The 26,305-nt window shown below is 43.4% G+C and overlaps 1 protein-coding gene across 2 annotated transcripts in view; it reads right to left on the bottom strand.

The window, feature by feature from the left end:
• MINDY3 (MINDY lysine 48 deubiquitinase 3) overlaps positions 1–26,305 on the bottom strand; it is a 121,591-nt gene that overhangs the window by 66,795 nt on the left and 28,491 nt on the right. For both annotated transcript variants that reach the window (XM_080682581.1, XM_080682582.1), the window contains 2 exons: positions 22,008–22,081; positions 20,742–20,821 (listed from right to left, as the gene is read on the bottom strand). In XM_080682581.1, coding sequence (XP_080538707.1) covers positions 20,742–20,821; positions 22,008–22,081 — 154 coding nt within the window. The remainder of the gene's footprint in view (positions 1–20,741; positions 20,822–22,007; positions 22,082–26,305) is intronic.

The raw sequence follows: 26,305 nt of genomic DNA, 5'->3' as shown, positions 1-26,305 counted from the left end.
CCAGGACTGCTGGCTCCCAACTGCTCGCCTGTCTGCCTGCCTGATTGCCCCTAACTGCTTCTGCCTGCCAGCCTGATCACCCCCTAACCACTCCCCTGCCAGCCCGGTCACCCCCAACTGCCCTCCCCTGCTGGCCCGGTCGCCCCTAACTGCCCTTCCCTGCAGGCCTGGTCCCCACCAACTGCCCTCCCCTGCTGGCCTGGTCACCCCTAACTGCCCTCCCCTGCCAGCCATCTTGTGGTGGCCATCTTGTGGCCACATGGGGGTGGCCATCTTGTGCAAGGGCGTGACAGTCAATTTGCATATTACCTCTTTATTATATAGGATGCTCAATGTCACTAATCATCAGAGAGATGCAAATTAAAACCACAATGAAATATCACTTCATACATGTCAGAATGGATATCATAAATAAGTCAACAAACAAGTGTTGGCAAGGATATGGAAAAAAGGGAGCCCCTGTGCACTGTTGGTGGGAAAGTAGACTAGTGCAGCCACTGGGGAAAGCAGGATTGAGTTACCTCAAAAAATTAAAAATGGAACTGCCTTATCATACAGCAAATCTACTTCTGGGGATATATATGAAAAAAAAAAAACAACTGAAACACTAATTCAAAAGAATATATACACCCTTATGTTCACTGCAGCGTTATTTACAACTAGAGGCCCAGTGCACAAATTCATGCACAGTGGGGTTCGGCCGGCCGGACCCTATCGGCCGAACAGGCCTAAGGGAGAGGACACAGAAGGTTGGCCGGCCGGCCCCCCCCCATTCAAGGTGGGGGGGGCCAATCGGGGGCAGGGCTGGCCAGGGGTAGGGGCCTCAAGCGGTTGGCCGCCTGGCCCTGCCCCTGATCAGGGTGGGTGGGGCTGAACAGGGGTGGGGCCTAACAGAGGGAGGGGCTGTGGGTGGTTGGTGGGCCAGCCCCAACCCCTGGTTGAATTCCTGGTCAGTCAAACTCCCGCCCAAAGGGACAATTTGCATATTAGCCTTTTATTATATAGGCTAGCCAAGATTTGGTAGCAGCCCAAGTGTCCATCAGTAGATGAATTAATAAAAAAGCTGTGGTACATTTATACACAGGAATACTACTTGGCCACAAAAAGAAGAAAATCTTACCCTTTCAGACAGCATGGGTGGACCTGTAGAATATTATGCTAAGAGAAGTAAGCCAGTCAGAGAAAGACAAGTACCATATGATTTCACTTATATGTGGAATCTAATTAACAAAATAAACTAACAAAAAAAAAATAGAAACAAACTCATAGATACAGAGGACAGATTGATAACTGTCAGAGGGGAAGAGGTTTGGAAGGCTGGGTGAAAAAGGTTAAGAGATTAAGGGGGAGGGGGAAAGTCAATAAAAAAAAAACCTCATAGACCCAGACAACAGTATGGTGATTACCAGAGGGAAAGGGGGCTGAGGGAAGGCAAAGAGTGTAAAGGGGAAATAAACAGAGATGGAAGGAGACATGACTTGGGGGGGTGAACACACAGCACAATATACAGATGATGTATTATAGAATTGTACACCTGAAAACTATATAATTTTTGAATATGTGTTTTAATTGATTTGTAGAGAGAGAGGGAGGGAGAGGAATAGAGAGATAGAAACATCTGTGAGAGAGAAATATCATCGATCAGCTGCCTCCTGAACTCCCCCTACTGGGAATAGAGCCTGCAACCCTGCCAAAGTGCCCTGACCAGGAATCAAACCAGCGACCTCTTGGTTCCTGGGTCAATGCTCAACCACTGAGCAACACCGGGCTGAAACCTATATAATTTTATTAATTAATGTCACCCCAATAAACTCAATTTTAAAAAGAATATTTATTATTGTACAAAGTTTTAATTAGAGCAATGATATAATAGTTCCATATATTATAACTTATAGAAGTTATTTATGAGACTTTTCTCAATAAGTCTAAAAGAAGTTTATTTACACTTGCAGAAAATTCTAATAATTATGTCATATTTTAGAATTTCCTGTATAATTTTTTTAACCATTTACTCTTTTCTATATATACTAGTGACCCGGTGCATGAAATTCACACATTAAAAGGGAATTAATTAGAGGAAATATTTTAATATTGCTATTTGCCCTTTCTCTATAATAGAAGTGTTAGAGATGAAAGAAAATTAGTAAAATGTATATGAAAATCTTCCTCCTGTCAGAGTCTGGGGCACGCCACGGGAACCAGAGTCAAGTCCCTGCCCACCCACATGCGCCTCAAAATCGTGCAAGACCCAGACCCGGCTGGCCCCACCCCACTGGGCTAGATCCAGACCTGGCCAGCCCCACCCCCCGTCAAGCCCCGCCGGGTAGGGGGCACAGCCTCAGGTCGCCTGGCCCAGCGCCAGGGTGGGGGGGCGCGGCCTGATGTCCCCTCTCAAGCCTTGCAGGGCGGGGGACACAGCCTGAGGTCCCCCAGCCTGGCGCCGGGGCAGGGGGCACAGCCTGAGGTTCCCTGGCTCGATGCTGGGGTGGAGGGTGCGGCCTGAGGTCCCCTGTCAAGCCCCCCCAGGCAGGGAGCGCAGCCTCAGGTCCCCTGCCCCGGCCCAGCATCACACAGCCTCAGGTCCCTGCTGATTGCTCGTTAAGGCTCCTTATGGGAACTCGACTCCACTGAGGGCGCAGCCATCTTGTGTTACAGGATCCCCACCTCTGCTGTGAGTGCAGCCATCTTGTTACAGCATGGCAGTCAATTTGCATATTCCCTCTTTATTAGATAGGATAAATATTAGATTTCAGAGAGGAAGGGAAAGGGGGAGAGAGAAACATCAATGATGAGAGAGAATCACTGATTGGCTGCCTACTGCATGCCCCACACTGGGAATTGAGCCCACACCCGGGCATGTGCCCTGACCAGGAATCGAACCATGACCTGATTCATAGGTCAATGCTCAACCACTGAGCCATACCAGCCGGGCCTAATTTATTTTCCTCAGCCTAGCATTTAAGATTAATCATTATCAATCCCTATCAACCCTTATTTGCTTCAGTCCATGAGACTGTATATGTATGCAGAATTTTATTTTCCCAAGTTTGGTTTTTTATAGTGTTCTCCTCCATTCTCAACTATTACTGCTTACTGCTGCCATAGGGTGTCTATAGAAGATCCACTTGGGCTTTTCAAATTTGATGCTGACTGAAAACCAGGTAACTGCATTAAATTTATTTAATAAACACACCTTGAGTGCCAAGTATTGAAAAAAATGATACTAAAGTGTAGTGTAGGAATATGGAGAAAAAGACGACAAGACTCTCTTTGCAAACCATGTATCTAATAAGGAGTTAATATCCAAAATATAAAAGGAACTCTTTTTACAACGCAGTTACAAAAACCACACAAATAATCCAATTAAAAACTGGGCTAAGAACTAAAATAGACTTTCTCTAAAGAATACATAGAAATGGCCAACAGCATGTGAAAAGATGTTCAACATCACTAATCATCAGGGAAATGCAGTATCAAAACCCAATGAGATATCCCTTTACATCTGTTAGAATGGACACTATTTAAAAAAAAAATGATCAGGAGAGTAAAAATTGGAACCCTTGTGGACTGTTGGTGGGAATGTAAAATAGTACAGCTATGGAAAACAGTACGGAGGTTCCTCAAAAAATTAAAAATAGAACTACCATGTGACCCATCAATTCCACTTTTGGGTATTTAATCCAAAGGAATTGAAATCAAGATCTCAAAGAGATACCTACCTGCACTCCCATGCTCATTGCAATACTATTCACAGTAGCCAAGATGTTGAAATAACCTAAATATCCAGTTACAAATGAACGGATAAATAAATTGTGGCATACACATGATATGGAATGTTGTTCAGGACTACAAAAGAAGAAAATCCTACCATATGTGGCAACACAGATAAACCTTGAAGACATTATACTAAATGAAATATGCTCATCATAGGAGAAATGCTACATTATTCCACTTATATAAGGTATCTAAAATACTGTAGTCAAACCCATAGCAGCATAGAATTGTGGTTGCAGGAACCTGGGAGGAGGAGGAAATGGGGTGTTGCTGTTCAACACATACAAAGTTCCACTTATGTAAGAGGAATAAGTCTAGACCAGTGGTCGGCAAACTGCGGCTCGTGAGCCACATGCGGCTCTTTGGCCCCTTGAGTGTGGCTCTTCCACAAAATACCACGGCCTGGGCAAGTCTATTTTGAAGAAGTGGCGTTAGAATAAGTTTAAGTTTAAAAAATTTGGCTCTCAAAAGAAATTTCAATCTTTGTACTGTTGATACTTGGCTCTGTTGACTAATGAGTTTGCCAACCACTGGTCTAGACATCAGCTGCAAAAGCTCTTATCTATCATTATACTGCATCTTAACTTAAAATTTCATTAAAACAGATCTTAGGTTAAATACTAGAGGCCCAAGTGCACGAAAATCATGCACTTGAGGGGGGTCCCTCAGTCTGGCCTGCACCCTCTCGCAGTCCAGGAGCCCTCAGGGGATGGTCAAATGACGGCTGGGCCCACTCCCCACAGGGAGCCAGCCTGAACTGTCAGTCGGACATCCTTAGCACTGTCGGCTTCTGGCTGAGCCTGGCTTCTGGCTGAGCGGTGCTCCCACTGTGGGAGCACACTGACCACCAGGGGGCAGCTCCTACATTGAGCATCTGTCCCCTGGTGGTCAGTATGCATCATAGTGACTGGTCGTTCCACCATTCGGTTGATTTGCATACTAGCCTTCTATTATATAGGACCAGAGGCTCGGTGCACGAAATTCATGCACTCGGAGGAGGGGTCCCTCAGCCCAGATTGCACCCTCTTGCAGTCTGGGAGCCCTCAGGGGATGTCCGACTAATGGCTTTAACCTGTTCCCCATAGGGAGCAGGCCTAAACCATCAGTCGGACATCCTTAGCACTGCCGCAGAGGAGGGAGAGGCTCCCTCCACCACTGCTGTGTAGCCAGCCATGAGCCCAGCTTCTGGCTGAGCAGCGCTCCCCCTGTGGGAGCACACTGACCAGCAGGGGACAGCTCCTGCGTTGAGCATCTGCCCCCTGGTGGTCAGTGCATGTCATAGCGACCGGTCATTCTGCTCTTCAGTCGATTTGCGTATTAGCTTTTTATTATATAGGATAATGTATTATGAGAAAGGCTTCTAATTCAATTTTTTTTAGGTAGTTAAAGGGAGGGGCAGAATTTTCACTTGAGCCTGAAGCTAAAATTGCCCTTAGCTCAAAAATCTGCATACCACTGAGACACATCCTGGTGAGGCTCATTCTGAACTCCCACACTGTTCTATTATGTGATTAAGTATTGGGAACCATCTTATCTCTTTAGTGAAAGGAACCTTTTGTTATGTTACAATGACTAACTTTATCTCATGAGTTGTGTTTTGGCTTCAAGCCTATATCCAGTATTCATGCAGCAACTTTAGCTCTTCCGTTCAATATTTACCTGGCATATCTTTTATTTTATTTTCTCTAAATCTTTCTAGATTTTTATGTATTAGATAGAAATAGTCCAAGGACACAGACAATAGTCTGGTGAAGGGCTGGAAGGGGCGGGTGCAGGGTGGAGAAGAACAATGGGGGAAAAAAAAACTAAAACAAAGGGACATCTGTAATACTTTCAACAATAAAGATACATTTTAAATAAAGGAAAATATCTTAGTTGAAAAGAGTTTTATGTGAAATAATATAAGTCATTGCTCTACACCAGCCGTGGGCAAACTACGGCCTGCGGGCCGGATCCGGCCCGTTCGGCTGTTCTATCCAGCCCGCGGAGCCGAAAGAGCGGAGGGTTCTCTTGCTCTCCCCTCCGCTCCTTTACTTTGAATTTATATTAGTTCACACAAACACTCCATCCATGCTTTTGTTCCGGCCCTCCGGTCCAGTTTAAGAACCCATTGTGGCCCTCGAGTCAAAAAGTTTGCCCACCCCTGCAGTCTACACTGTACTTTATATTCTCAACTCCTTTCAAAGAGATAGTAATTGACCCTATGTTCACTTAATGTTAATTGACCCTATGTTCACTGACTGCAGGACTGACTTCTGCCATGCCAACCCAACACTGACTGCCAAGGGGGCTGCGATCAGACCCTGCTTTTCTCTCCTGGCCTCTGTCCGGGCCTGATCGCAGCCCCCTCGGCAGTCAGTGCTGGGTCACTGAGGCGCCCACAGCATGGCAGTCAGTGCTGGGTCGCCACTGCTTCCGGTGTTCGGTTGAGCCTTCAGTAGTTTTGGACGTTACAGACCCTGGCTCTTTATACGTATAGATTCTTACTATAATTTAAAAAAATTACCCTACCCAAATAACAATAGTTGGTTACAATGTTGAGTATGATGCTCAGAGGTAAGAGAGATCCCTTTTAGCTTTGAGAATGAGGAAGAGTTCCTTGGAAGGGACAGCATATGACATGGGCATTAAAGGGTTGGACAGACATAGATAGATGGGAGGGATTTAGGTCTTTAGGTACAAGGACTAGCATGAACAAAGGCATTAAAGCAAATAGCATAATTTTGTACAAGTATAGGTTCATGATGGCTGAAAAAAATTAGCTGGGATGAAATTATGTAGGGTCCTCAAGTAAGTAAAGTAAAGAATCTGTAGTTTAAAAAAAATTCTAAAAGCTGGCCAGGTGGCTCAGTTAGTTGGAGCATCACCCTATACACCAAAAGGCTGCATTCCTGATCACGGCACATACAAGGTTGCAGGTTCAACCAATGATTCCCACGTTGATGTTTCTCTCCCACCCCCCACCACCACTGCCTCTCTCTAAAATTAATAAACATATCCTTGGTGAGGATCAAAAAAAGGGTTTTTTTTTAATAAAAAATACTTCCTTTATAAGAACATTAGAATAGCTGCAAAAAATAATAAAAAAGGCTTAGTTATCACACAGGCAAAGTACATGCAGTTTGAGCCATGACTCTTGTGAAATCAATTTCTAAAAGTGGGGAGCTTTTTAAACCCACTTACTGGTTGTTTGGATTACCAAGACGTCAGGTTGCTGGAGAGTTAACACAAGAAGTCCAGTTAAATTTAAATAACAGATGAAAAATATTTTTTTAGGCCCTAGCTGGTTTGGCTCAGTGGATAGAGCATCAGCCTGTGGACTAATGGGTCCCAGTTTCTATTCCAGCCAAGGACTCATGCCGGGGTTGCAGGCTAAATCCCTCCAGTAGGGGGCGTGCAGGATGCAGCCAATCAATGATTCTCTCTCATCACTGATGTTTCTCTCTATCCCTCTCCCTTCCTCTCTGAAATCAATAAAAATAGATTTTAAAAAAAGAAAAATATTTTTTTAGTGTATTCCAAATACTGCATGAGTTACACTAAAAATATTAACTGTTTAGCTGAAATTTAATTTAACTGGGAATCCCATATATTTTATATCTGGCAATTTAGTTCTAACTAATTAAATATATATTTTACAGGGGGATTCCAAGATGGCTGCAGAGTAGCAGGAAGCTCTGTCTGCTTGTTCCTGACACCAGACCCAACTTGCCCCTAAACTGAAGAGCATTGGGCTTGAAAAACCAGTTGATCTGAAATACTGTGGGTGGGAGTGTGGAAAGGGGACAGGAGGAGATGCAGAGAGGATGAGCTAACTTAAACGGCTGGGAATCTGGAGGAAAGGTACAGCAGCACAGCCCTTGGTCAGTCCCTGGGAGCACGGGGTTCCCAAACCCCATACAGGGATCCCCAAGCTAGAGGAACAGAGAAAGGAAGGGGATCCCATGGAGCATGGGGTAATGGGAATCAATGGTGATTCAGTCCCAGGAAGCTCAGACCCCACCCCAGGCAAAGAGCCATTGCTTTGCTATAACACCAACCTGGGAAGTTTGCCCTGATCTGTGTCTGCAGAAGGGGCCACACTGCAGGACTCAGGGCTAGTGGAGGGGTCTGACAGGTACACCCAGCAGTGACATCTGAGGGATCCTTTATTTTCTGCAAAAACTGTTGGCAGGGAGCAAGATGGAGGCTGGACAGTGTGGCCCAGGAAAGAGGATAGGACCTGCCCACCTCCAGCACTGGGAAGACACCTCTTACCCCAACTGTGGAATGGCTGGTTCCGCCCAACCTGCTGCAAATTAAGGCAAGGGGTAACAGCTCTGGACTGAAAATCTGTGCCTGTGTGACTGAGTCTGACCATGCAGGGCACTCAGCATCTGGCCTGCCTAGAGCCTGCTGGAATCCACACCAGTGAGGGCTGGCTGTGCTGAAAGATTGGAGTGTGAAGCTGGGCATATTTTTTTATTTTATTTTTATGCCCTCCAACTTGGGGTGGTGGGGAGAAGGTGCCAGTGAGCTAGGAAAACATGAGGCATTGGAAGAAGGTGAAGTGCCCAACTCCCCTCCTATAAGCTATGGGTACCACCCCCAATACAACTCTGTTTAAACCATCCTGGCCAGAACCCAGACACCCTGGCAGTGCCCAGTTCTTGGGGGAAGGGAGAGCAGCTCAGAACAGGGAAGTTCAAGGTATAAGATAAAAGACAGACCTAGCCTCTGAACTAGGTCTCACCTGCTGGTTTACTTGGGACTCTGCACTGCTGAGCTTCAATCAGGTTGCCTAGGGATAGCAACTCACATTGACTTGCACCGAGAACCTCACTTATTGTTTCCTTTTCTTTTTTATTCTTATTCTATTTCTTTTCTTCTCCTTTTCCTTCACATTCTCTTTTTTCTGGGTTCTTTTATTTTTCCTCTAATTCTTTTGGTCTCATGGCTTTTAGCATTGTTTTTTTTTTACTCTTTTAGTCCATTTTAATATTGTTTGGGTTGTGTTTTTTTTCGTGTTGCTTTAAGTTTGTTCTTGTTTTGTTCTGTGAGCACCTGTACAACAGTTGGCAGGGTGGAGCCTCACAGGCAGTAAGCCTGAGGCCTGAGCCCATACATAAAGGGAACAACAGCAATCAAGATTCAAATACAATAGGAGGGCCCACATAAACCATACCAGGGACAATCCTAGAGCACCCAGCTCAGAATATCAAGAAGATTATACCACTGGGTGCCACAAGAAGGTTACCCACCAAAAACAGGAGGCACAGCCCTCTTCTCCAATACACAGAAACAGCAAAAGTTGGGAAATAAAGCAAATAAAAGAATAGGAGGAATCAACAGAAAAAGAACTAAATGAAATGGCAGCAAGGAATTTATCAGAAACAGGAGTATAAAGGCATGATTTTTAGAATGCTCAACAGCATGAAGAATGACATAGAAAAGATGAAAAATGAGTCAGAAAAGAAAGACACAGCTGAAATAAAGAATCCAATGGAAAGAATCAATAGTTGGTTAAAAGAAGCAGAAGACAGAATTAAATAAAAGACAAGGCAGAAAAATATAATTCAATCACAGAAAACAAGAAAAAGAAGAAGAAAGATAAAAACTTAAAAAGCATGAGCACAGTTTAAGAGAACTTAGGTAAGACATGAAGCATAACAATATCCACATCACAGGGGTACCAGAGGGAGAAGAAAGTGAGCTATGGATAGTGAACCTGTTTGAAGAAATAATGACAAAATTTCCCTAACCTGGTAAAGGAAAAGGTCACACAACGTCAAGAAGTACAGAGAGTCCCAATCAAGAAGAACCCAATGAGACCCACACAAAGACACATCATAATTAAAATGGCAAATGTTAAAAACAAAGAGAAAATGTTAAAGGTAGCAATATAGACAATCAGTTACATACAAGGAAGTTCCCATAAGGCTGTCACCCAATTTTTATCCAATGCCAGATCCATGATTAGTGCTAGGAAAAAAACCTGACTATACGTTTTCCTCTGTGGTTACACTCTAAATAATCCTCTATAACCTCATCTCAAATCTACTGTTGATACACACTTAAAAATTTCTCTCAGAATCCCTTTTTGTATTCCTTCTTAAAGCAGTTGATTCAAACCCTTTCATGTCTTTATATGCCCCAGAAATGTCCACTCTCTCAGCAGACTTCAAATCTCAAGCGTTCCCCCAATTTTAATTTTTAACACCTCTAAAAATGCCTTTTTCTCATCACATTCTTGCTTCCTGTTTTAGAACTGTGCATTTTTTAAGGTTACTGTGACTCTTGATCCCATTTAATATCTTTTCTATTAAAAGAGGTTCCCTTCCCTTTGCCAACAAACAATTTAGGTGATTGGGCCCTTAAAATAAAAAACTATGTATACCCTCTCTTGGCCTTGTTATGACCAAGCAATGGAAATCTTCTCATTCCATCCTTTTACCAGCAAACTTTCTTGCTTATGATGCTAAAATATTTACTCCCTATGATCATGCTTCTATCTCAATTGCTCTTTAAAAGCAGAGACCTTGCTAAGTACTAAATTCATAGCTTCTTTTTTTAATTTTTATTGAATTGATTGGGGTAACATTAGCTAATAAAATTATGTTAGGTTTCAAGTGTACAATTCTACAAAACACCATCTGTATATTGTATTGTATGCTCACCACCCAAAAAAACTCATAGACACAGATAACAGTATGGTGATTATCAGAGGGAAATGGGGATGGAGGAAGGTAGGAGAGGGTAAAAAGGGGATAAATGGTGATGGAAGGAGACTTAACTTTGGGTGGTGAACACTCTTGCTTATTCTTAGTCCTCATTCTCCTTGAATGAGAGATAGATATACCAAGGCTCCTTCACTAACTATATCACAGATAAGAGTCTGTGGATTAAATTCTCAGTCTCAATTTCTCTTCAGTGGGGTAAATGACTGCGCAGGACTACTGTGAAATGTAATAAATAAACTTCTTCCAAATCATCTGACATTTATTACCTCATTCAAGATTCTTTAAGTGTAGCATATAAGACAGTATATTATAATGATTAAGTATGCTGGTTATTTGGAGTCAGACTACTGTGGTCCAAATCTCAGTTCTGCTATTTATTAATGTGGATGAAAAAGGGGCCACATACTAAACCTGACTAGCTCAGGGGAGGCCTGCATGGCAGCCTTACAAACTCAGAGACCTAAAGTAACCACATAGGTGGTCTGAAATTAAATCTTTCTAACTAAAAGTAAGTCATGTCCTAAGCCTGTAACTTCCTCGACAAAGGTCAATCTTTACCTTAACTGAGCCTGTCTACTGTCTTTTTGTATTATGATAACACTAGAGGCCCCGTGCACAAAATTTGTGCACTTGCGGTGGGGAGGGTCCCTCAGCCCAGATTGCAAGGGTGCAGCCCGTCTCGCTCAGTCCTGATCAGCCAGACTGCAGCAGCAAGCTAACCTACTGGTCGGAGCATCTGCCCCCTGGTGGTCAGTGCACTCATAGTGAGCAGTTGAGTGGCCTTAGCATATCATTAGCATATTACACTTTGATTGGTTGACCAGACGACCAGACACAGCATATTAGGCTTTTATTATATAGGACTAGAGGTCCAGTGCATGAAATTCGTGCACGGCGGGGCGGGGGGTCCCTCAACCTGGCCTTCCCCCCGCCTCACAATCCAGGAGCCCTCAGGGGATGTCCTCCTCTGCAGAAGGCGACCAAGATGATCAGGGGAAGGTGCTGCCCCCATCACCCCGCTGCTGCTGCCACTGCCGGCCACTGCAGCTGTTGGCCCTCAGCCCTCACTTCTTAGCGCTAGTCCCACCCCCTGCCCACTGGTGGGTGGGAGGCAATCTGGGGCCAGGCCGGCTGGGGGAGGGGCTGTGGGAGGTTGAGGTACAGCAGGTTGCACCCCATCCAGCTTCTGTGGAGGCTTGGCGCCTGAACCGGGCCAATGCTGCTGCCTCTGTGGCTGCCTCTACGGAAGGGGCAGCACTGGACTGGGCCACACCGCAACCTGTCCTGTGCCACCTTTGCAGAAGGGGGCATGGCGCCACCTTCTCACCACCTCTGCAAAAGGGGCTGTGGCACTGGACCGGCAGCGCCAGCCAAGCCCGCCCCTCCCATGCAAACACCAGACCCGCCGGCCTCTCCTGCATGCCGCCAGCCCTAGACCCTCACAGCCACTGTGGCTTTGTCCAGATGGAGGTCCTGATGGACGTCCGGAAGACGTCCGCCATAATTAGCATATTACCCTTTTATTAGTATAGATACCGTTGGAATGTCAGAGTAATCCCCCTATTTCCAGACCCCTCAGGGCATAATCTCTTACCAGAACACAAGATCACAAAACCCCTCATTGTTATTGTGTTCTCCTGCCTACTATCTCTATGTATTGGTAAATATTAATTGTTGCCCTAGCCTGGTTTGTTCAGTGGTTAGAGCATCAACCCATGGACTGAAGTGGCATGGTTTCGATTTGGATCAAGGACACATACCTAAGTTGTAGGCTTAATCCCTGGCCCCAGTTGGGGCACATGTAGGAGACAACCAATTGATGTGTCTCTCTCTAGACTGATATTTCTCTGTATACTAGTATATCTCTCCCCTGCCCTTCCACTCTCTCTAAAAAAGTCAATGGAAAAAATATCCTTAGGTGAGGATTAAGAACAACAAAAATAATTAGTTGTTAACTACCCTATACCCACCAAAGTAAAAGAAGTAGGTCTATCCTTTTTACTTTTTATCCAATCTCAGAGATTTCACTGCTTTGCTTTCTCCCACCTCCCTAATCTACCACCAATAAATTTCATGTAACCTTCTTTATGCCTCCCTCCTTTGATTCTAGTGTATAAAATAAGGTGCAAAACTGCCATTCTCTGAAGCATTTTCTCAATTCATTGAGATTTTATTTCCTGGCAATTGTTGTCAATTTGGCTCAAATAAACTCAAAAATTCTCACAGGTTTGGAGATTTCTTATGTTGACATTAAACTGCATGAAATGAAGAGAGATACTTAGCTACTCTGTGCTTCAGTTTCCTCTATTCTATTACATTCTCAGAGTAGTTATAAGAATGAAGTGAGTAAATGGGAAAATATACAGATTATAGTCATTAAGTACTAAGAATACTGCTTGGCATCTGTAATAATAAAAGTGTAATATGCTAATTAGACCAGACAGCGAAACGACCTTCTGGACGAAGATGCCATGGTGGGGCCTGAGGCAGAGGCAGTTAGAGGCAATCAGGCTGGCAGACAAGCAATTAGGGGCGATCAGGCAGGCAGGCGAGTGGTTAGGGGCAATGAGGCAGGTAGGCAAACTGGTTAGGGGCAATCAGGCAAGCAGGCAGGTAAACGGTTAGGAGCCAGCGGTCCCGGATTGTGAAAGGGTACAGGCCAGGCTGAGAGACCCCCTGCCTCTGTGCACAAATTTCATGTACAGGGCCTCTAGCTGTTAAATAAATGTTTGCCACTGGTGCAAAATGAGCATTCTTAATCAATAGTCATAATTACTCTTCAAATAAAATGAAATACTTAAGGACAAAGTTTTTTTTCTACCACTAAAACATACACAGTGATTTCAAGCATACTTTTGCCATGATGTTTCTTTCACGTGTTCATTAATTCAGTAAGCATTATTTAAAAACCTACTAATTATTTGTACCTCACCTTCACATATATAACTAGTTGCTGAGTTCTATATAGCCTGCTTTCCTGTTCTCTCTCTCAGAGGCACTGTTACAACAGGAGAATGTACTATGGTGGCATGAACACAGGCCTTGGCTGTGGTCAAAAGCAGTTATGCCTCTGCTGTTCAATGTTGGGCAAGTTACTCAACTATCTGAGCTTCAGTTTTTATAAATGTACTAGAGCTCCAATGCATGAAATTCATGCAAGGGGCTCGGCCCCCACCACCATGGCTTCATCCAGAAGGTCATCCGGAAGGTTGTCTAGTCTAATTGGCATATTATGCTTTTACTAGAGGCCCAGTGCATGAAATTCATGCACCGGTGGGGGGGTTGTCCCCTCAGCCCAGCCTGCACCCTCTCCAATCTGGGACCCCTTGGGGGATGTCCGACTGCCGGTTTGGGCCTGATCCCCGGGATTGGGCCTAAACCGGCAGTTGGACATCCCTCTCACAATACTGGACTGCTGGCTCCTAATCGCTCACCTGCCTGCCTGCCTGGTCACCCCTAATTGCCCCCCACTGCTGGCCATGTTGCCCCCAACTGCCCCCTCCCTGCCGGCCTGGTCGCTCCGAACTGCCCCTCCCCTGCCGATCTGGTCAACACTTACTGCCCCCCTGCTGGCCTGGTTGCCCCCAACTGCCCCCCCGCCAGCCTGGTAGCTCGCAACTGCCCCCCCGCCAGCCTAGTCGCCCCTCACTGCCCCCCCCCCCAGCCAGCCTAATCGTCCCCAACTGCCCACCCTGCCGGCCTGGTCGCCCCCAACTGCACCCCCTGCCAGCCTAATCGTCCCAACTGCCCGCCCTGCCGGCCTGGTCACCTCTTACTGCCCCCCCTGCCAGTCTGGTCACCCCTATCTGCCCCCTCTTCTGGCCTGGTCACCCCACGCAACCTGCTGCTTGGTCGCCCCTCACTAACCCCCCTGCCGGCCTCGTCACCCCACACAGCCTGCTTGTTCAGTCGTTTGGTCATCCCTCACTAATCACCCTGCCGGCCTGGTCGCCCGACACAGCCCGCTTGTTCAGTCGTTTGGCCGTCCCTCACTAACCTCTCTGCCGGCCTGGTCATAGGCAGCCATCTTGTGAGGGCCTGAGGGTCAATTTGCATATTACCTCTTTATTATATAGGATTTATATAGATATTGAGGTTAGGAAGATACATATCCAAAACATACTGCTCAGCATAAAGTACATAAGTACTAGTTGATATCTTTTTTCTTTCTTTGCCATGCACATTTTCATCTCATTACCTCTTACCTGTCTAGACCAGTGGTTGGCAAACCGCGGCTCACGAGCCACATGCGGCTCTTTGGACCCGTGAGTGTGGCTCTTCCACAAAATACCACGGCCTGGGCGAGTCTCTTTTGAAGAAGTGGCGTTAGAAGAAGTTTAAGTTTAAAAAATTTGGCTCTCAAAAGAAATTTCAATCGTTGTACTGTTGATACTTGGCTCTGTTGACTAATGAGTTTGCCGACCACTGGTCTAGACTATGTGCTTTTGACATGCCAACGCAATCAATACTTTCTACTAACTGACAGATTAATGTTCTTATTTTATGTCGTATGTTATTACTCTTTTTAAACATCTTCAATGACTCTCTTCCTATACTTGCCAACTAAATTTTAAAACTTCTTATTATTTAAAATTCTCTGTGTTCTTACCCAATGCTATACTTACAATGTTTCGTCTTACTAGTCTCCTTCACAGATCCAATGTTCTTATCCATTGGTTCACAAATCTGACTGTACTAGTATATTAGAATCATCTAGGTAGGGGTCATTTTAAAATTATCATGCCCAGGCCCCACCATCTAGAGACTCTTTTCTCTTCATTCATTCATTCATTCTCAGCTGGGACCTTTTTTTTTTTTAACTTTTTATTAATCCTTACCTGAATATTTTTTTCCCATTGCTTTTTAGGGAGTGAAAGGGAGGGAGAGAGGGAATGAGAAAGAAACAAACATCAATGTGAGATGAGAGACACACATCAACTGGTTGCCTCCCACACATGCCCCAACAGAGGCCATGGATCTAACCGGCAGCCTAGGTACATGCCCTTGACTGGGAATCGAACCCACAACTCCTTAGTGTGCAGGCCAACACTCTAACCACTGAACCACAATGGCCAGGACACTGACATTTTTTTAAGCCCCCCAAATGATAATGTGAGCAGGATTAAGAACCACTATTCCAATCAGACTGATCTGCCTCCCTGTCCATAAACGTAACCTGAATTCTTCCCCAAATACCCTCTCACTCATTCCAAACAGCCCCATTAAAATATTAACTCCTACTTAAAGTCTCTCCTTTACCCCAACATAAACACAGTAGGGAGAGTTTTCTCCTTCCTCTGAACTTCTGTAATACTTTATTTCAACATGCTTGGCTGTGTATGTTCTTGTTTCCCAAACTAGGTGTGTATGCTTTTGAGGGAAAGCTAAATTCTTCTTATGGCAAGTTGAGGCATTTTAGAAATTTGGTCTTAATCTTTATATCATCCTTTTGAGACAGGTAATACCTTTGTATTTTATGAATAAAGGAACTGAAACCATGAGATGTGGCTTGCCTAAGAATTTTAATATTAACTCTTTCATTATAATTTTTTGTATATTACACATATTTCAACCTCCTCCCATTTTGTCACAGCAGAAAAACATCCAATAAATGCTGAATGAATATATAAATTTTTATTTTAAGTTCAGTGACTGAAAATTCAACTTCAAGTCAACATTCCTAACAATTGAAGGGAAATGCAAGAAGTATACCCTAGCTATCTTCTTTTCCAAAATAATTACTTCAAAGTCATTATTTAGTTTTGATATTTAAACTATTCTTAAATTAAATCCAAGGCAAGACAACAGCTTTGAAAGCTAATATTTTAACAAACAGAAAAGGATGAATTTATACATATCAAGAACCAAAATTTGGATAATTGACTGATATTCTGTAAAGGTAGTACACAGCCAGAAAAAAAGCCTATGGGAGGCTGGGTAAGGAAACGCCTAGAGAGACAGAAAGAATATTTTGGTTCTGGAAACAGACGAGACCTGAGAGCATCTGCAGAATGTATAGAAAGAAGGACCACAATAACTAGTACCAAGAGCCAGAGCAAGGCACAAAAGTCCAGATGGAAAGAGTTCTGAGCCACAGCACACAAGGGTAGCAAGGACAGAAGCCAAGTAGGATGAGGTACCTCCACCAAAGATGAACAGGAACCAGATATTCCTTCCCTAATCATCTCAGACTAGGGGCCCAGTGCATGAAATTCGTGAACTGGGCAGGGGGCGGGCTACCTCAGCCCAGCCTGCCCCCTCTCACATACTGGGAGCCCTCAAGGGATGTCCTACTGACGGCTTAGGCACGCTCCCCATGGGGAGCGGGCCTAAGCCGCAGTCTGGCCCCCCTTTGTGGGAGGCAACTGGGCTGATCAGGGGAAGGCACCAGCCCCATCACCCCGCTGCTGCAGCCACTGCCAGTCACTGCAGCCACCAAGGTGTTTTCATCAATACGGACTCCAGTCCCTTCGCCATGAAAAAATGACAACTTTCTTTAGGCATTTTCAAGATGTGTCTTTCATAGGATATGACCTTTCTTTTTTTTTATCCTCACCTGAGGATATGTTTCCATTGATTTTTAGAGAATGTGGAAGAGAAAGGGAAAGACAGAGAGAAACATCCAGAGAGGAACACTTTGATTGGTTGCCTCCTGCATGAGTCCTGACCTGGGCCCCAGCCAGGGAGGAGCCTGCAACCTAGGTACATGCCCTTGATCAGAATCAAACCCGGACCCTGCGGTCGGCAAGCCTAGGCATTATCCACTGAGCCAAACCGGCTAGGGCAGGATATGTCATTTCTTAGCCCTCCAGCAGCGGACCTTCATTTTTCTCTCCAGGAGTGTGGTGGAAAAACCCTAGATCACCTTTTTGGATTCTTATACCCAAGTTACTAAGAATATTACCAGTGGCATACAGGGAGCTTAGCCAATGAGTGGTCAGAAAAGGTGTTTCCTCTGTAGTTCACACAGATGGCCTCCGATCTCCGGCTCCACCCCTGCAAAGGCCTAAAGCCTCGGGGCCTGGCCAGGGACCCCCCAGCTCCCTCTGATCGCGGGCTCAGCCCCTGCTCCCTCCGATCGCCGGCTCCACCCCTGCCAAGGCCTAAAGCCTTGGCCCCCCAGTTCCCTCCTATCGCTGGCTCCGCCCCTGGCCAGGCCCAAAGCCTCTGGCCCAGGCTTGGGGCCTGGGCAGGGGTATCCCAGCTCCCTCCCATCCCCAGCTCTGCCCCTGCCCAGGAGGCCCCTGGCTCAGGCCCTTCCCAGGTTGCTCAGGACCCACGCGGGGCCTACCTAGGAGTGACCTGAGAACCGAGAATGTTCCCGGGACCCAGGCTGCTGGGCACCTACATATGCAAATTAACCGCCATCTTTGTTGGGTTAATTTGCATACTCACTCTGATTGGCTGTGGGCGTAGCAGAGGTACAGTCAATTTACATGTTTATCTATTATTAGGTATGATGATATAAGATACCCAATGCCAGGAAACCATCGAGAGAAGAAAGAGGAGATGTGCAGAAGCCAATGTGGGCAAAAGGGAGAAAAAACCTGCATATTACTCAAGAGAGACTGACACCTTTTATTGGCAGAATGAAATGCTTTCAGGTATTAATCAGAATGATTCAAGAAGAGAATCCTCATTCTGATTACAAAGAAGTTCAGCAAGATAATTTCTGTAGCGATTTGTCTGTGAATTTTACTGTTTAAATTTTTACTTTTTTGCCAGAAATTAGGAAGCTAGGTTCTCATTCTAACCTCATCATGAAGTGAATAAATTCCATAAATTATCTAATGTAGGGAGGGAGGGTAGTTCTTAAATTTCTTAAATAGTAAATTGAAGGGTTGGAACATGCTGAGATGCTTTTAATTCTGAAATTATATAATTTTTTAAAATTGTATTAATTATTTGGGCGTGACATCCTATATAATAAAAGCCTAATATGCAAATTGTTCCCTTGACCAGGAGTTCGACCAGGAGTTCAACCTGCGGCCCTGCCCCTGATCAGCCCCGCCCACCCCAATTTGGGGTGGGCTGGCTGGCCAACTGCCCACGGCCCTGGCCGTGCATGAATTTGTGCACCACACCTCTAATTGGTTAATAAAATGATATAGGTTGCAGTGTACAATTCTATAATACATCTGTATATTATATCTGCATTGTGTGTTCACCACCCAAAGTCAAATCTTCAGTCACCATATATTTTACCTCTTTTACCCTTTACAACTACCCTTCCCTCTGGTAACCACCATACTGTTGTCATTGTCTGAATTTTTAAGTTTGTTTATTTGTATTGTTCATATACACTGAGTGGACAGATTATTATGACCACCTGACGTTTGTAGGCAAATTAGCCGTACACTGCATCGTATGGGATATGGAAGCCGAAGTCTTGTTCAAACACCTTTTCTGTCTGCAGTTACCAAGATAAAACATCTCCAATTCGCACAGGAACACAAGGATTGGACAGTCGAGCATTGGAAAAAAGGTCATGTGGTCCGATGAATCACGTTTCCAGTTGCATCATGCAGATGCCAAAGTGAGAATTTCGGGGAAACTGCATGAAAGCATGCACCCCACATGCATGAGTACAACCCTTCAAGGTGGTGGGGGCAGTGTTATGGTTTGGGGCATGTTTTCCTGGCATGATTTGGGCCCTTTAATTCGTGTGGAACAACGTCTGAATAGCACAACATACTTAAGTATCATTGCTGATCAAGTTCATCCTATCATGTTGATGTCATATCCCAATGGAGATGGCTTCTTCCAACAAGCAATGCGCCATGCCACGGTGTTCACATTGTGCAGGAGTGGTTTCAAGAACATGAGGGAAACTTTACCTTGCTTAGGTGGCCCCCACAATCACCAGTTCTCAATCCAATTGAGCATTTGTAGGATGAAGTTAAAAGAGCCATCAGGCAGCTGGTTCCATAACCATCAAATCTCACAGAACTGGACAGTGCTATTCATCAGGCATGGTGTCAGATTCCTTGCATCAACTTTCAACATCTCGTGGAGTCAATGCCAAGAACAATCGCCACAGTATTGAAGGCAAAAGGTGGCCCAACAAAGTACTGATGGGGTGGTCATAATAATCTGGCCACTCAGAGTACATCTCACATGAGTGAAATCATACAGTTCTTGACTTTTTCCATCTGATTTTTTTATATCTCACATGAGTGAAATCCTATGATTCTTGATTTTTCTGTCTGACTTATTTCACTTAGTATAATATTCTCAAGAGGTGCTTTTTAATTCTGAAATTATATAATTTCTACTGATTTTTTTCCTTAAAGTTATATCCCTTCATGTTTCTGTTAACTGACTATACGTATTTCTAAAACTTGAGAAAAATTCAAATTTAAGATCAAGACAACCATTTAAATGGGACCAGAAATCACTAACTATTATTTTCTCAATCATATTTGCTTCTGACATTTGTTGACAGTTTTATCTAATTATGGAACAAAGAAAGAAATGTCCCTGTGAACTATAAGGACTATGGAACTTGCTGTCCTTTACTACATACTTCAATATAAGGTACACAGTAGTTATTCAATATAAGTTGAATAGGTAAATACATGAATTTAGACTGACTCAGCAATAAGCTGAAGGGCATTTTATTCAGAGCAATGTACCAGGTCTCCTTAACTGGATGGACTGGTCAAAGGTGTGTCATTTCAATGTCCTGGCAACATATGAAGCTACAGGAAAGAATAACTAAGACCAGAAATGGAGGTAGTGGTGGAGAGGGTAGTGGTTTAAAATTCAGATGACATTAAATTTGTGCAGCATCCTAAAAGAAATTATTTACATTAAAAGTAATACAGGAAAAAACACTAGACTCTCAAAGATAATATTTCAAATTATAATACTTATAGTAATTCTCCTCAATTTTAACCAAAATGCTAGTGTTCCAGACTTAGATACTGCTGCATGAAAATGTACTAGGATTATATAAAGAGATCTATATTTTACTTTTCCTAAAGAAGATAGTCCTATAATCCCAATTTTATACTACAGAAAACTAAAAGCTTGCGACAATAAGTAACTTGGGATTTGAGGCCAAGTTTGCCTCCAGAGTCTATGTTCTTCATGTTATGGTGCCTTGAAAACTGTAAACGATTCTTTGATTATAAGATACTTATACCTCTAAGTAATGCAGAGACATTAAATAGATGAATAACAACCAACTATATTCTAGTTAAATATTAATCATAAATGAGATAAATACACAAAGAATATACTTACTCATTCCTGAGCATTCTCTATCACCATCCCATACATTAGAAACAGCATGTCCCGTCAATAGGAGGTTAATTAAACTTTGGCTATTAATAAAAATTAAAAGGTAATTAAAATATGAATAAACTGATTTTCATATAAAATTATCCCTATGCTAAGGCATAAGGTAATGACTTTTTACATTAAATTATGTTAAGAAAAAAAGTTAGGAAAAACCTTATATTTTTCATTTTATACACTCACTGAACAACAACAGCCTTATTAACTGGATCACTAAATGAATCACCACAATGGTATCTATTGTTCCATTTATTCACATAAATGTAAAAACTTTATCTAAGATACTATATTTAATTTAATTTTTAAAAATGATACCTAGATTGATAATTTACTCACTATATATAATCATCTTTTAAAATCTATAATAATAAAAGCATAATATGCTAATTAGAACAGACGTCCTTCCAGACGACCTTCTGGATGAAGCCGCGGCAGGGGTGGGGTCAAGCCCCTTGCACAAATTTCATGCATTGGCCTCTAGTACACATATAAATGTTATGTTTGATGAAACGTGAATTTTAACCTCTGAAGCAGAAAGTTATAAAGAAAAGCACTTTTTGTTGTTGTTGTTAACCGTCACCTGAGGATATTTTTTTCCATTGATATTAAGAGAGAGTGGAAGGGAGGGAAGAGGAGGAAAAGAGAAAGAGAGAGAGGGAGAACCCAAGACTCTCCCATTGTGGGGGGCCACTGCTCTAAACACCTAGCAAATACTAGCCAGGGCAAAAAGTACTTGTTTTTTAGAGTGAGTTAATAATCACTGTTTTATCAATTTTAACAGAAATAGCTATTAAAAAGCTTGAGAAAGAGGGTAGTTTCATATAGGAAAAATAAGAAGAAAAAAAATTTTCACCCAAGCAGGAAAGCATTTATAAATAGGTAAGGATACACTTATTTCTAAGTCAAAATGAACAAATTTCACCTGCTAAAGTTTCATAAATGAAACATCAAGCAGAAGTTGTTACAATACTCCCCTGCCATCTTGAGACAAAATATGTGCTACAATAAATGCACTCCATACATAAATCTAAAGTAGAAATTACATTTCATACATAAGGTAAGCAATGCATACAGCACAAGACGGCTCAAATTCATACACTTTATGCTGTCAACAACTGACAAGAAAAATTTTCTGGCTCCGTAGTACTTTATTCTAAGTCAAGTTCTTAAATTAAAGTCCATTTGAGAAGATAATAGACTTTAGATAATTACCTGCCATGTCCATACACAGGATCTATCAAAGGTTCAGTTGAATCTTCAATTTCATTTTTTATGTTTTCAATGCCCTAAAGAAAGCAAATATTCTTGGCTTATTTTAAAAACTAGAAATGCAAATTGTAGTTTAAAAATTAACCAGTTCATACTATAAATTAATAAAACACAATTATTTAAGTAACTTTTCTCCCAAAAAACTAACCAGATATGAATTAGGGGTACATCTAAGATGATAATTGTAACAAGTAGTTTCTCCAAGAATATCTTTTTATTTTCTTTCATGGGCGCTATATAAAGAATATACATAATAGATCTAATGTTGTTTAAATGGATAGAGAAATAATGTTTAAATTTCAAGAGGAAAAAGGAAAAAATTATTTAATCCTAAGTTAATATTCATTTCACTTTAGGTTAAATTAAATTCAAAACTAATATACCTGCTACAGCACCTGATATGTTCTCTTAGGTCATTTAAAAAGCATCTGATATATTTTCTTAGGTCATTTATTGGTACTAAATATATACACATATGAATGTTGATAGAGATATAAATTTAAAGTCACAAAAGGTATAAGAAATACATAAGAAAATGGAAGGTTTGTTTCTGATTGTGTGTTCTCACAAATATTGGTAATTCAAATGTGTATGACAAAAATATAAATTAAGATGGCAGGAAGCTCCTTATTTTCTTGATATTTTTAATCCCCCAAAGGGCATCCAAATCCCAACAGGTGTAGATACTGGACCACTACAAGAAGACCTAGGCACAACTCCAAAACGATAAAGATGATCTACCATTGGTTCTATCAGATAACAGGTCACTTCTAAGGGTTAAAGAGATGATTAATCAATGATCAAAATATTTAATGATTGTGTAACTACATGTAGAAGGACACAAACAAGTATGAGATCTTGTGCTTGCCTTCCTTGTAAGCAATACAAAGCAGGCTCTGATAAAGCCAAAATGAAAAATAGGAACAAGTGATATAACCACTGGGGAGGGCGGGGACATCATTTCAAAGACAGATTCAAAGAACAACAACTAGACATGATTGCTTATTGGCTGTAAAGGACAAGAGACAGAGGAGATATCCAAAGTCTTGAGCATAAAAAACTGGCAAAATAATGAACAGTTAAGACGTAGTCATAAGAAGCCAGTCATCTTAGATACTTCTACCACTAATCTCCACCACTTCTGACCAACTACCAATAACTTTTGATACTTTCCCTTAAACATCCTCCTAAATGTTTAAAATTTCTAAATTTAAAACATGCTTCTAAATATGCCCCTTTTCTTTTCCATTTCCACACTCGCTGCCCTAGCTTAGGTTCACTTATTTCAATAAACACTTTTCTAGTTTTCCTGATTCTAGTATTATACTCCACACACCAACTCCCTCCAACACAACTCTTATCCCTATTTAAGGAACCTTTTATTAACAAAAAGATCTTGTTACATCCTTGTTGAAAATTCTTGTTTTATTCTAATTTTGGCCACATGAAATCTAAAGTATTTTTTCATAATATACAAGAACCTTCACACTCTAAACCTTATTTATATAACTGCCCAGTCTCATCTTTCACAGTTGCCTTTCTGGTGGCTTATGCTGCAGTAATATGAAACCACTATGGTTCCCAGACACATGTCATGCCCCCAACTGATTATACCTTTACTGGAGACCCAATGCACGAAATGCATGCAAGAGTAGGCCTTCCAGCCCTAACTGGTTTGGCTCAGTGGATAGAGCGTTGGCCTGCGGACTGAAAGGTCCCAGGTTCGATTCCGGTCAAGGGCATGTACCTTGGTTGTGGGCACATCCCCAGTAGGGGGTGTGCAGGAGGCAGCTGATCGATGTTTCTCTCTCATCAATGTTTCTAGCACTCTATCCTTCTCCCTTCCTCTCTGTAAAAAATCAATAAAATATATTTAAAAAAAAAAAAAGAGTAGGCCTTCCTTTCCCCAGCCGCCAGCAGGCACCTGGGACCCGGGCTTCCCTCATGGCCCCAGCTTCGTCTGAAAGGACATCCGGTCTAATTAGTATATTATGCTTTTATTATTATAGATTACTAGAAGCCAGGTGCATGAAATTCGTGCATGGGGGTGTGTGTCCCTCAGCCCAGCCTGCACCCTCTCCAATCGGGAACCCCTCGAGGGATGTCCAACTGCCCGTTTAAGCCTAGTCCCGGTAGGATCAGGCCTAAACGAGCAGTCGGACATCCCTCTCACAATCCAGGACTGCTGGCTCCCAACTGCTCACCTGCCTGCCTTCTTGATTGCCCCTAACCGCTTCTGCCTGTCAGCCTGATCACCCCCTAACCACTCCCCTGCCAGCCTGATTGCACCTAACTGCCATCCCCTGCTGGCCTGCTCACCCCTAACTGCCCTCCCATGCAGGCCTGGTCCCCCCCCAACTGCCCTTCCCTGCAGACCTGGGTCCCCCCCAACTGCCTTCCCCTGCAGGCACAGTCGCCCCCAAATTCCCTCCTCTGCCAGCCTGGTCACCCCTAACTGCCCTCCCCTGCAGGCTTGATCGCCCCCAACTGCCTGCCCTTGCAGGCTTGGTCCTTCCCAACTGCCCTCCCCTGCTGGCCTGATCACCTACAACTGCCCTCCCTTGCAGACCTGGTCCCTCCCAACTGCCCTCCCATGCTGGCCATCTTGTGGCGGCCATCTTGTGTTCACATGGGGGAAGCCATATTTGACCACATGGGGGCAGCCATCTTGTGCGTTGGAGTGATGGTCAATTTGCATATTACTCTTTTATTAGGTAGGCTAGAGGCCTGGTGCACAGGTGGGGGCCGGCTGGTTTGCCCTGAAGGGTGTCGTGGATCAGGGTGGGGTTCCCTTGAGGTGTGGGGCGGCCTGGGCAAGGGGCCTGTGGTGGTTTGCAGGCCAGCCACGTGACCCAAGCAGAGGCCCTGATATCTGGGATTTATTTATCTTCTATAATTGAAACTTTGTAGCCTTGAGCAGAGGCCAGGGCCAGCCAGAGCAGGCAGGAAGCTTGGCTTCTTCCATCACCAGGGGCAACCCAAGCCTCCTGCTCGCTCTGTGGCCGCAGGCACCTTGGTTGGGTTAATTTGCATACTTGCTCCTGATTGGCTGATGGGCATGGCTTGTGGGCATAGCGGAGGTATTGTCAATTTGCATGTTTCTCTTTTATTAGTGTAGATTATAGATACTTGCTATCCCCACTACTTGGAAAATCTTCCCACAGCTTTTCTTTTTTTTTTTTTTCTTAATTGTGGACATTTTAATGAACTTCCTTCCATGTAGCTTCAAGCTACCAGGACACAGGCCCCATCAACACCCTTAATCATCTTCTCAGCTCTTCTGCTGAAGAATTTGGCCTTCACAATGACAGGATGCTTTGGAAACTTTCCGTTCCCAGAACTTTGTAGTAGCCCGATCATACCACATCAATGATAGAAGCTGCTCCAGTCTTGCTTTTGGCAGCATTTTGCCCGTGTCTGCTCACTGACCAGGGTACACAGCTTATCCAGGTTGACAGTTGCGCAGAAGCTCTGGTTTCTCTTTAAGTGGTAATGCCTCATACCAACTTTCCCAAAGTAATCTGGTGATATGTGTCAAAGTTAATCCTGTGATGATGCAAGCCACCAGCATTACCTCGGCCCCCCAGGTGTTTCCTGTGTTTGCCAATGCAGCCATGGCCATGGCTCATGTGGCCCTGAAGTTTTTGGGTCTTCCTCAGTCTGGATGGCATGTCGGTGGCCAAAAGGCAAGAGCTTCCCACAGCTTTTCTGTGTAGAAAACTTTTCTTCATTCATTGAATGATCTCTACTATACAAGGCCTCCCCACCTTTCATTTCACTAAATAAAGTTAGGTATACCTTTACTATTTTCCCTTCTTTGTGCATGCAACACACACACACACACACACACACACACACACACACACACACACACCAAAAAACGCTGCCATAATGGAAGTAATCATTAATGTGTCAATTGTGTTTTACAACACTGAAGAGGAACCATTCAGTAAAATTCTATCCCCAACATTATCAGCCCAGGGCCTAACATATAGTCAATACTCAATAAACATGTGTCAAATGAAAGAAGTTTGATTTTAGCATGGTAAGTCTGGTTAAATAACTAAGACTAATAGGCACTTGGGGGAAAAGGGCAAGACTAGTATTATACATATTGGAATTAAACACATAAAGGTAAGCTGAGGGGATGAAATATCCATAAAAGAATAAGAATACAGAACCCAGGGACTGAAATTAATGGAATATAAAAGCTTAGTGGGGGGGGTGGGTAGCTTAGTGGA

Source organism: Plecotus auritus (genome assembly GCF_963455305.1).
Source record: "Plecotus auritus genome assembly, chromosome: 1".
Classification (NCBI taxonomy): Eukaryota; Metazoa; Chordata; class Mammalia; order Chiroptera; family Vespertilionidae; genus Plecotus; species Plecotus auritus.
Note: the sequence above shows the minus strand (reverse complement) of the source record. Positions and strands in the feature narration are given on the sequence as shown.